Here is an 11,980-nt window from a genome sequence, read left to right on the forward strand (position 1 = left end):
AGGAACATACCTATTTTGTGGTCTTTAACACCAAATGTACTTACTGTGCATCCAAGGGCAGACAGAATCAGGTCTGGCCATCAGTAGTTTTTGAAAAGTATCAATGATTCTCATATACAAAACAAACAAAACTAGCAGTATTTTAAAATGTTAAATACATACAGTTCACCACATCACGAAATTTTGTGATATCCTAAGTGGCAGAATAATTTGGGAGAAAAAAAGGATAACACAAACAGTATTATTTTACTAACAATAGTTTTATTTTATGCAGGATGTTTCACAAAATTTTGTTGGACAGTGTATTCACAGGAACTGTTCAGACACAAGAATCTACTTAGACGGAAAACCATACACATTTAAATCCAAATTCAACCTACCTCATTTGAAGCCTGTCAGTGAACATCTAAAGTAAGAGTTTTTTCAGTCTTGGCTTTGGAGTATTTAAAAAGATGGAAGCAGTGTCTGATTTACCTTTGAAGGCTACATTGGCTTTCCATTGATTCTAGAGGGACAAAGCTCCTTATTTAGCTGTGAAAGTTAAATTACCTAATGTGAAATAGATTATTTCAGGTCATGTTCATAAATGCCACTATATCTTTCTCAGTAAAGGCAGTAAACAAAGTGTTGAATTTCTATCAGCATAAATTAAGAGCCTTTCAGAAATTATTCTGTTGTAGACAACTGTGAATGAAATCAGACTGTTCTTCTCCTCCATCACATAATTCTCAGAACATTGTCAGCTCAAAAGATGTATAGTTTAATTTAAAACAGTATCATTTTGGCAACATGAAATAGCACTTTCTCATTATTAAGTATTTTCTGAGACAGCATGAGATTACTCATTACATCCTTTATGAGAATAGTGTTGCTCTTATATCAGCAAATTTCTCCTTACTGAAGAAAATCCAAGTCTTGACATTTGAAAATTGTAATTTTTAGATTATTTTGAATATGTTTGTTTCTACACTTGCTTTTATGAGCTTGTAAATTTATCAGTCAGTCTACAGGTAGTTTTGATTAGAGTTACAAAGCAATTTATATTTTTACATAATTAAATGCATTTTTTGTCATCAAATAACAAGGACAGTAATCTTTCATGATCCTTTGAGGTATTTATTTCATTATTTTCTTCTGTTTTGGAATATTCAGGCTAACAAGTTGATAATAGTTTGGTGATAGTAGATGATAGTATTTTGTTCCTGTTGAAACCAATGGCACAACATTGAGGTCAGTGAGGCATCATTCCACTTATGTTCCAATTCTGAACAGCTCACAATTTTCAGATTTGATTAATGAATCAGAGTCTATAGTATTTCATACTGAAATATGAAATTTGATATTGTAAGAGTCTCCAGGTAGACTCTTCACTTGGAAGACAGCTCATTCATTGTGAGTTTTAGTCTGAACCAAAGCTAAAAGGGAGTCTAGAGAAAGTAATAAAAGCTTATGTTGCCCCAATTACAGAACTGTTAAGATCCAGTACTTACTCTCTTGAAGAAAATTTATATGTAATAAAAATAAATAATTTTGAAAAACTACTAAGTGACCTAAACAAATATCACAGCTTCTAATTACAAAATATTACAACATATGGAACCCAACATATGGGCCACTTGCAAAAGAGGTATTTTTTTTAACTTACAGAAATATTGAGATCACATGTTTTCATCCTTAATCTTGAACTACACAATTCAAATGTCTTCAGTATGACATTCCACTTAATGTATGTTTATGTTCCTTAAATAAATAGTGCCTCCAATAAGGAAAATAATTGACTGTAGGATGGACAGAAGTCTGCTAAGAGTCATACCACTATGTTTCAACAGCAGGTGAAACCAATTTCATGGTTAAAAAAAAATCTGACCCAACTGCAGCGTTACAAATCACTGAACAGTGACTTTATAAAACTTGAAAAGCAATTTTTGTTTAAATTGCATTTTAACACCATCAGAATAGTGTTACACTGCCAAATGAGTTTTGCCCTATATTTTACATAATTGAGGATCTTGTCACGAAATTAAACTCCAGATCTGCCAAATTACCTGTTTAAACATGAATCTGACTGCATGCCAACTGTGTGTTAAAAGGGGGAAAGGAAGCAATCTGACCATGATACTGAGGCTCATCTCCAGAGATGTTGCTCTTGCCTACTGGGAGCAATAGAGGCATTTAGATGTTCTCAAGAGACTACAGATTTATGCTATTTGACAGAACTCTGAATGCCAAGACCTATGTGCATCTCCCCAGAGCCAATGTCACTTAGTTACAAAGTAAGTAAATAACAGAAATGTTTTCCTTGGTGTTTATTTTTCTTATGCTTCCAAATATGATTCAGAGGTAAGTATTTAAATAAAGCCTGCCTTTTCAAAAAATACATCAAAATCTTTGCTGTGTCATTATTGGACAATTCAAACTAAAACATAGTACAAATAATTATCAACATTGAATAGAGGGAGAAAAAGGCAGCAAAGTTCAGATAGAATATTGAGACTAGTTTTCATGAGCAGAACACTGTTCAATACAATGTAACTAAAGAGACATGCTTTTGAAATAGGTCAAACAACTCAGAGCTTACTGACACTCTTAAACATTACTATATGGAGAAAGGGCAGGTTAATGTCTTTGTCTATGTAGTGACCATTCTTCCTCTGGATTCTAGTGACAAAACAGAATTCTGAGAGTAAGTCTGTATACCCACAAAATATTACCTTCAGCTGCCCTACAACATCTGACAGAGAAAAACCTTTTTATTTGTCTTGGTTCTAGAGTGTACATTGTGGAAATAGAAGGCAAATGCTGAAATTTATTCCATTGAGTACAAAATGTACAGAATCAACACTTTTGGTTTTTTACCATATGATCAAAAATGGCCTCAGAGACAAACCAATTTGAGAAAATTACACTTGGAAACCTACATTTCATTAAAATGTCAATATATATTAACGTGTTTAATATTTCTTTTAACACAGCAACCCCCTAGCCAAGCATGAAACATAAGTCTGAAGGGGAAAATATTCGCAGTAAAGGAGAGATAAGTTATTGTTAGTGAGACCACAAACTAACAATAGCTTTTACATGGTAGAAGCCTGTTTTGGCATATTAATGACTGCCTGAGAAAGAGCTACTTTTATCTAGGTCATAAGGAAATATCCCAAAGTGCTCCAAAGGACATGAAATGTACATTTAGGATGGACAAAACAGCGGAGTAAGACAGGGATATATTATCAAGATTAGAAGAAAAGACAAGAACTCCTTTATACTCGAAATCAGCAAGACTACTTGTAATCTGCATGAAGAAACTCACTGCACTCTTGACATGGCCTAATGCTTACCACCCAAATAAATAGCAATTACACGCATATTTCGATATAATAAGCCAAAGCTCTGATTCTAGTTCCCACAAACCAACTGAAGCATATTTCAAGACAATTCCATTTGTAATAAAAACAGATGGTAAAGGAAAGAGATGTCTCTTTGTGATCTGACTTACACATCTGCAGACATTTACAATATGTATGCATTTCCAGACAATGCTGAGCAAGTTAAATTGGGAAATGGAAAATTTTTTTCTTAGTGGTGATGCACAAACAAAGAATGTGACTGAAGAAGAAAATAAGCTGTGACAAATACACATCTATCCTACCAGGCCTGTCTGTTTCCAAATTGAAATTATATTAAAGCATCATATTAAAGAAATCTCAATCATGACAAAAATCAGACAACTTTGGATATAGTTTACTGCAGGGAAACATCACTCAAATGTGAGGTGGCTGAGGGACAGATGATTTTCTGATCTCTCACCTCTCTGAAAGAAGACTTGAGGTTAGCAATGGCTGTCCTTCAGAAATTCATTATACAGACAAACAAAACATCCCTCAGTGACACAGACCTAGAGATTTATCTAAGGTCTTCTAAATCTCAGACTGTCATTTTAAGCAAACATCAGCAATAAGCCATTGCCAAAATGGCATAAAATATTTGCACTGGTCCCAGGGAAATTATGCACAAGAATCATCAGAGAAATGTGTTGCAACAAAGAAGGACGGAAGAGTCACACTCGAAAACAGAAAATCTGTGCAGAACCTCTTAGACGAGGTTCAGGATAAAGCAGTGCAAGAAGCCAATATGTCAATAAACTTCAAAATTAGGTTATGTTGAGGCAGGTCAAAACTGCACAAAATCTTCTCCAAATTTAACTGCTAGTTTCTTAGATTTTGTCCCATTTCTTTTTCTCCAAACTGTTTACTTCAGGGTCACAAAGGGTACCACATTGTCAGGCATAGGGAATTAAGTCTTTTGTCTCGCTTCAAAACCCAATTTGAGTACCACATCTCCGAGTTGAAAGAACCATATTCTATAATGAGATTTAATATCCACGTCCATTTCAGTCCCAGACCTCTCTTCTCAGACTGTAAATAAGGAACTAGATTTAGTCAAATATTCTGTTTCCACCTTCTGAACAGATGCTGAACAGCCCTAAATCTTTAGTTTATTTTGCACCACTATAGTGACCAGTGAGACACAGACAGAATGCATCAGTAAACCTGTCCAAGGGGGCCAATTATCACCACTGGGAACAGGACCAGTTTAACCAGTATAATTCCATATAAGCTATCATATAATCATCAAATGGTTAGTACTTCCAGGAACTAACCACTTGGACTGGAGTCAAACTGGTGAGCTAGAAGTGAAAAGCTCTCTATTACTAATCCCCTGAGCTATAGAGGCCCCAGATGGTAGTTCTGCAAAGGTTCACACAGCTTTTTTTGAAAGGCAGCAAAAGTAGTTACAATTTCTTTTTAAAGGAAAACAAATCATAAAAAACAAACAAAAAATCCTCCACAGTTTCAAGAACAGTTACTTTTTTCTTAAAATAATCTCTCTCAAAGTAGCAGACTGTACACATTTTACAAGAATAAACAAACTTCTCTAATATTTATCCACAAATTGTGAGTCACAGATCATTAGTGCAAATTTTTGCTGACCGGCAGCATTTATTCTATAAACTTTGGGTATCCTAAGTGGTCCATCAGTGAATAACAGATATCCTCAATTTGTCTAATCTCTTCATGGGGCATGTTTTGCTTCCAAGCATGAATGCCACTTGGTGAAATTTCCCCTTCGTAAGGAAGATAGAAAAGACTGGTGGAGGTGGCAAATAATATTTGGTTTAAGCTAGCAGGAGGAAGAGGAATACCAAGAAAGGCAAAAATTGATTCAGCTGTCTTCTGAGGAAATTTCACAATATCTTCAAACTTGATCAGCTGATAATTTGCTGGGAGTAAGTCCCTATTTATTCTCATGGCTGCTGCTGTGTTTGCTAGCCATAAATGGGACAAGACAGAAATAGCATTTGAATTAGAATTTGAAAGTTCTTTTCTTAGTAGTTCATATTCAGAGGCATAGCCTCCATTTAAACTACATTTTTCTTTACCATTCTCCCCTTTAAACATCGCAGCCAAGTGTTGTGGAACATTTTTAAAGGAATAAAGGCTTGGCTTACTTTTGTACAACATTGAATAGACCCATGCCCTTGGGTCCCTCACTACATATAATGCTCTCATTGATGGTCCTAGGATTTCCTGAAAGAAGGGAAGCTTTAGTGTCCAGCTCCCACTACTTAAACTAAGCACAGGTCGTGCACTAGGGTAATAAAAGAAATGTCTTCTCAGTTCCCTGATATATTCAGCATCTTTTTCTTGATTACCTCTTGCCCTGCTTCTTTGCTCTGACAGGGATTCTCTCTTTCTGGATCTTTTCTTTTTGTCATTGCTTAAGGAAGAATGTTGAGCAATTTTACTTTTGCTAGTTTCATATAAATGAATGTTTTGTAAATGCAACTTTGTGTCTCGAACTAGAGACTGGAGCCACCCTTGGATAAGACGAAAATTACCCTTCTGAACATCAGAAACCTTCCACTCACATGGATCTACAAAGGAATCAATTTCAAATTCAGTCTCGGGAATCTCAAGATAGGGTGTAGGTATCCTGATGTATAAAAAGTCACTGGTATTGAAAAACAGCTGTTTTAAAATTTCTGCACCAGAAGCAGGAAGTGAAGTAATGATAACATCTGGCAAAACAACAGTGTTTCCTTCTAGTTGTTTGGCTTTATTGCCTTTATCATGTTCTAGCCTTGTCATGTCACTGCTCCATTTTGCACAGATGGGCTGAGTACACATGCTCCACACATCCACCAATTCAATAAGCCATAGTGTGACAACCAGTATCAGGATCCAACGCAACATTTTACCGAAGGATATGTAAAACCGCCACTGAAAAGCCAGTATGACCAAACTGATGCCCAAAATTAACCCTGCGATTACGTTCACTTTGAATCCAAATGGGAAAACTACCCTATTATTTTTCATCTGTTTTTTCACAGATTCAGTACCAACACCAAACTTGGTCACTTTATTATCATGAACTACTTTGGCAAAACCACCAAATCCCAAGTAATCAAACCTTGCCTTTAAATTCTGATACTCGGTCACAACAGAGATGGTATTTTCAGTGTTGTTGACACTGAGCAAAATCTGGAATCCAGAATTTGCATTATCCATGAGTCTACAATCCGAAACATTGACATATGGGCCATAGAAAAGGTAAACAATCCTTGTAAGTGTATTTTTCATTGGAAAGGTAACATTTACAAACTGAGTCCATCGCTTTTTGAATTCAGCAGCTTGTTCAGCCTCCTGTATCCTAGCAACAGGACTACTCCCACGATGATCAAACCAAAACATCTTGTAATGGGCATCCCACACATCCATCATAGCCCCACTGTACTTGTTTTTAAACTTATAGGGTGTGTACTTAAAATCAATGTCAAGATTATGAAAAAAGGCACTGACAGAATCAACAGAAGAGTCTTCCTCCTTTTCGATATGGTCTACTACTAACAATGTCTGAGAATTTAAGAGCAGCAAAATGCGATACACACTTTTCAGTTTCATTGCTGATGTGTAAGCAGATACCGCCTCACCACTTACAAACATCATGTCTCCAGCCTGGGAGGCTGTTATAATTTCTCCAGCTGAGTCTCCAACCTCATCACCAATCCACTTCAGCCACTGGGCACATTCACCAAGTTGTCCTTCCCAAGGCTGGTTGCACTGGCTTGTAGGAGATGGAGCAAAGACCAAGACATTGTTCAGGTGGCTGAGTTTAGGTCCATAAAGAGCCTCAGATACAAACACCTGTCCATTGGGAGCAAAAGTGAAAGAATTCTGATCAGGATGTTCATGTCCTGGATTGAAACTTCTCCACCCATCAATCCAGGTATAGGGTTGAAAGTGAACAATATCATAGACAGCACGTCCACCAAGTTTTCCAGACTTAAAGGACACAAAGGTGTTTGTCTGACTGTTTGGCAATCCAGCCCCATAAGTGACAACTCCCCAGTTAGGAAACACATGCATTTTAGCAGTACCATAGTCAGGAGGAGGCTGAGGAGTGATTTCAGCAGCATACCATATAAATTCAGTATGCAATGTGCTCCACCTCTGTGCAGTGGATGGCACCATTGGCCCATCCTTGGGTCTGTGTTTTCTAATCTGCTGCGCCAGCCAGTTGCCGGCTCCATTCTTCATGATAAACTTATCCAAGAAAACCAATTGGCTCTCAGGACCATAAAACCAGTTGTAATTAGAATCCGCTACACCCACGGTCCTCTGAAAGCCTGGTAACAGAGTGGCATAATAAAACCAAAAGTGCATTTTGAGCCAGTTATTCTCCAAGTTGTTAATACCGAAATGACGCTGGGCGAGGAAAACATACTGGGTAACTGACTTCGCTGTGTAACTCCCGTAAGCTACTCCCTCATCGAGAGACCCATCTACAACATGATTGAGCAGAAACATGGTTTTCTCCATCACATCAACAACAGTGTGCTTCCAAATATTTGCCTGAGATCCTTTGTCCACTCCTGCAACCAAAGCCCCAATAAGCAAGGCAAGCATATTAGTAGCCTGGTGATTATGGAGAAGCTGCTTTCCCCAGGCACGAACCTTGGAGAACTCATACATTTCCTGGCTTACAGACCATATCTTCTCCAAGTATTTTTGCCTTCTGTCATTTTCCAATGAATTATACAAGAAGTCAAAAGCAGTGGCAAATCCTGTTAGGGAGTGACCAAGTGGCACTTCATCTCCAGGTGCATTCTCAACCAACCAGTTTTTATAGCCAGCCATTCTATCCATGTATTCCATGGCAAAATCAAATGCAGCTTTATCTTCGGGGCAAAGCAAACAATAAAATGCTAGAGGTGGTAGATTGTTTCCATAAATCTCATTCCACTTTGCAGCAAAATCAGCATACTTGGGTGGAGGTAGGTAGTATAGAGGGTTGGATAGCATAACCATCACGGCACTTCTGATGGCTCTAAAGAGATGCAAGTGGCTTGTGTGAGCCTTCTGCCTCAATGCTTGAACATCCTGAGCATCAAAATACAAGCTTGGATGAAGACCTGTTTTTTTCAGCTTCTGCTCAGCATTAAGACCTTCAAGTTCCTGTTTTTCATACTGATCCACATTTTCTATGAAAGTCACCCAATCAGAGTAATTGCTTACAGATTCTTCGACAGCAAAGACATCAAACATCATTAATGCTAGAAATAAAGTATGCCTCGTGAACATCAGAGCCATGATCCATTAGGCAGCTCCTCATCCCCAGACATACATTTCCTAACAAAACACAATATTCAGGTATCAAACTTTCATCCAGTTAGTAAAAAACCCTAATATCTTAAGGCATATTTTTAGGAGAAAAGATTTAGCGTATACTGTGCATTGAAATAAAGGCTCAGATTACTTGTAATCTGAGATACAAGACTGAAATGACAAGGCTCTTGTAAACTTAAATCTCAGATGCCTTGTCTGTTCACACTTTTCTCAAACACAACACTACAACATAAAAACGAAAATCAGAGAAAAAGTAAAATCTCTAAGATATGTATATAAAACACAGGTCAACAGTGCAGAGTACAGACTGAAATGCTATCTTCTGATAACTGGAAAAACTTGACCTGAAAAAAGGAATCAAAGTCATATATTTGCTATTTACAAAAGCTTCCATTCAGGTGAAATTCCACTTTTAGAGCTGACAAAAACTCCACTGATCAAAAAATTATATAATTTATTCAAAACAGTGTGTTATATTCGATAAAACAGGGAATTTACAGCACTTGGAAAACACTTCAAAATTGAAGTTATTGCCTTCAATTTTCACTTTATCTCAATTTCCACATACATTTTTTCCATCTTTCTCTTTTGGGATTCATGGAGGGGCAGAAAGGAAAAAAACAATAATAGAAAAAATCAACACTGATCCTCCATTAGATCCTTTTGATGAAACTGCAGTGCTTTAAACCACTATTCCTCACTGCTTGTGAAAGGGGCATCTGAATTAAGTCACAGAGTATCGACATATTTTCAAGTCTTCTTTCATCATATCTTCAGCCAGTGATGTCCAAATTTGGCCTTAATGATTCAAAAAATCCTGTTCTTTCCATTATGATGCAAAAGGAAAACACGTGAAAGAGGCAGAAAGCCAATACTTTCTAGTCAAAAGTGAAGTTTCAGGTTTCCTTTCACTTGGCATGTTGGTTCTTTCTGTAAAAACAGAAACAAAAGTTCTCTGAAGCTGTGCAGGTGTCAGAACTTATTTAAAATACTTAGGCTAACAAAGTACTACCACCTTTCTAGGAAACATGAGTTAACTCACCTTTTCTTTTACAGAAATTAAAAAAATGAAAACAAAGAAAAAAGAAAAAAAGGAGCATTTTCAACATTACACAGAATTTATCCTTGGCAAAAGAGTAATTCGGGTTGGCTACTCAGGCTCGCTTTATTTCATCTTTTACTGCGTGAACATGAGGTCTCCGCTGTTACCAGGAGCCACCAGAAAAAACAAATCTGACACATACCAGCGAAACTCAAAGGAGGTAAAATCAAAACCAACATAAGAATTATATGCGTATACAAACCACGACAGCGGGAGGAGGGAGCCCCGACAGACAGACCACCAGCGGCCGCCCCCTCCCCACCGGCCCCGCACCAAGGCCGCCCGTGGCCACCAGAGGGCGCGCCCCGCCACCGCTGCCGCCGCCGCCGCTCCCGCCCCCGGAGCCGCACAACTTGCACAAGTTTCGGCGCGGACGCCGCGGGCGCCCCGCACCTCCCGCCTCGCCCCGCCCCGGCGCCTCCGGCCCCTCGCTCCCGGCTCAACCCCGTCTTACCGCGGCCGGTTCCGGACGGGTCCCGCGGGGCTCGGGGCCAGCCCCGGCCGGGGTCTGCGGGTGGCCGCCGCGGCGCCGGCCCCGCTCGAATGGGCCCTTCCTAACGCAGCTATCCCCTTCCCGGGCTGTCCGCAACTTCGGGTCCCTGCCCTCCGGCCGAGGCTTCCCAGAGTTGATGGGGAGGGAAGGCGCGCAGCGACGGGCACGGGCAGCCAGACAAACTCGCAGGGATATCGCTACAGAGGGGCGGGGAGGGAAGGGAGGAGTGAGGAAGGGAAGGGAGGGAGAGAGGCGGGGAGGCGGCGGGGGGGGTTGGCAGAGCCGCCCCCGGCGGAATGGGGATGTGTCGATGCTCCGCGCCGCGCTTGGCGGCCAGTCCCGCCGTCGCTCCCGCCGGCTTCCGTTCCCTGCGGCTGCGTGAGCTGCCGCTGCTCCCGGCGCCGAGACGAGCCCCTCTCCCGGCGGTGGATGCCACCGCCGCCCCTGCGCCGCGGCTGCCGGCGGAGCGGAGCTCGGCGAGGGCGCCTGGGGGCAGGGCCGGGGCTGGGGGGCCGCGCCCGGGAGCTGCGGAGGCGGCAGGGGGAGGCAAGAGCCCACGGTGACTCAGTGCAGCGGGTCCCGGCGCAGGGAGCAGGGAACAGAGGCAGGTATGAGGGAGGCTGTGGAAGAAAACCTGCCACTGTGGGTCGCCTCCGCTCTCGCGGCTCCCGCCGGGGCAGTGCCAGGTATGGGCACGGCATGGCATCGACCTGGGTACCGGGGAGCAGAGCAGGGCAGGGCAGGGCTGGGCTGGGCAGGGCAGGGCTGGGCTGGGCAGGGCAGAGCGACAGGAGTCGCCGCTCCTGTAGGCGACAACTTTGTGAGCGCGGAGTAACTACTTAACAGTGTCCGTGGCTCAGGAACCATGGGAATGCACAGCATCTGCTGTTGGAGCGGTCCCACTTCTTCACCTTCCTGCACAGGCACTTTATCTTGGGCATTGCGCTGAAATGGTTCCTTCTCATTCAGCTTTAGCTGCAGGCCTCTGAAGACAATATAAAGCCATAAGGAGGTGTAAAATCATCTACCGCTCAACTCGGTCACGGTCAGTGATGTGGTGAAGGGCCAGCAGAAGATGCTGGCCTGCCCTCCTGGTGTTGAGGTGCACCCACAAAAGCCAAGAGGTATAATACCATTCTCGTGTTTGAATCACAATTTGATTGCCAGTGATGACTTTCAGAGCCTCGTTTTGTAACCTAATGTAATACACATCTATTCTTTGGAGTGTGCAGTCTAGAAAAAGGGTGGGTTTGGATATTTTGCCACTTACTGTGTTTATAATCTGTACTTAAAAGAATGTGAATTTAAATCATCTTGATAACCATAACGTTTTGCCAGGCATGGCCTATATTCTTTTTATTTGCCCCCCCATAAGTACAAAATGCAGTTGCATATATAATTATTTCCTAAGCTACTTAATGTGTAACTATCTTGAATATATGAATATATAAAGGCCATACATTATGGATACTGATTCTATTTCTTTGTGCTACAGAGTGCACCTTAGAAGGATTAAATTATTAAATTATGCCTATTTACATCAATGATTAACTATGCCTGGAACCATATGAATCTTTCAGATGTGCTCTTTGAACTTGGCTTAAAAGGGAAAAATACTGGTTATTGCCTGGATCATATCTTCCCATCAGAAGAAATTTGCATAACGAACAAAGTTTAGCACATACCCTGACCTTGAATCTT

At 40.7% G+C, this 11,980-nt stretch overlaps 1 protein-coding gene across 1 annotated transcript; it reads right to left on the reverse strand.

Moving 5' to 3' along the window:
* Positions 1–230: 230 nt before the first annotated feature.
* DSEL (dermatan sulfate epimerase like) lies at positions 231–10,501 on the reverse strand. The gene is made up of 2 exons (XM_071554894.1): positions 10,241–10,501; positions 231–9,614 (listed from the first exon to the last, which is right to left on the reverse strand). The coding sequence occupies exon 2, from the start codon at positions 8,646–8,648 to the stop codon at positions 4,998–5,000; it is 3,651 nt and encodes a 1,216-aa protein (XP_071410995.1). The 5' UTR covers positions 8,649–9,614; positions 10,241–10,501; the 3' UTR covers positions 231–4,997.
* Positions 10,502–11,980: the final 1,479 nt, after the last annotated feature.

Source organism: Pithys albifrons, chromosome 4 (genome assembly GCF_047495875.1).
Source record: "Pithys albifrons albifrons isolate INPA30051 chromosome 4, PitAlb_v1, whole genome shotgun sequence".
NCBI classification, from domain to species: Eukaryota; Metazoa; Chordata; class Aves; order Passeriformes; family Thamnophilidae; genus Pithys; species Pithys albifrons.

Excerpts from the sequence above, each read along its gene's own strand:
- DSEL (XM_071554894.1), bottom strand. The coding sequence starts at position 8,648 with ATGGCTCTGATGTTCACGAGGCATACTTTATTTCTAGCATTAATGATG.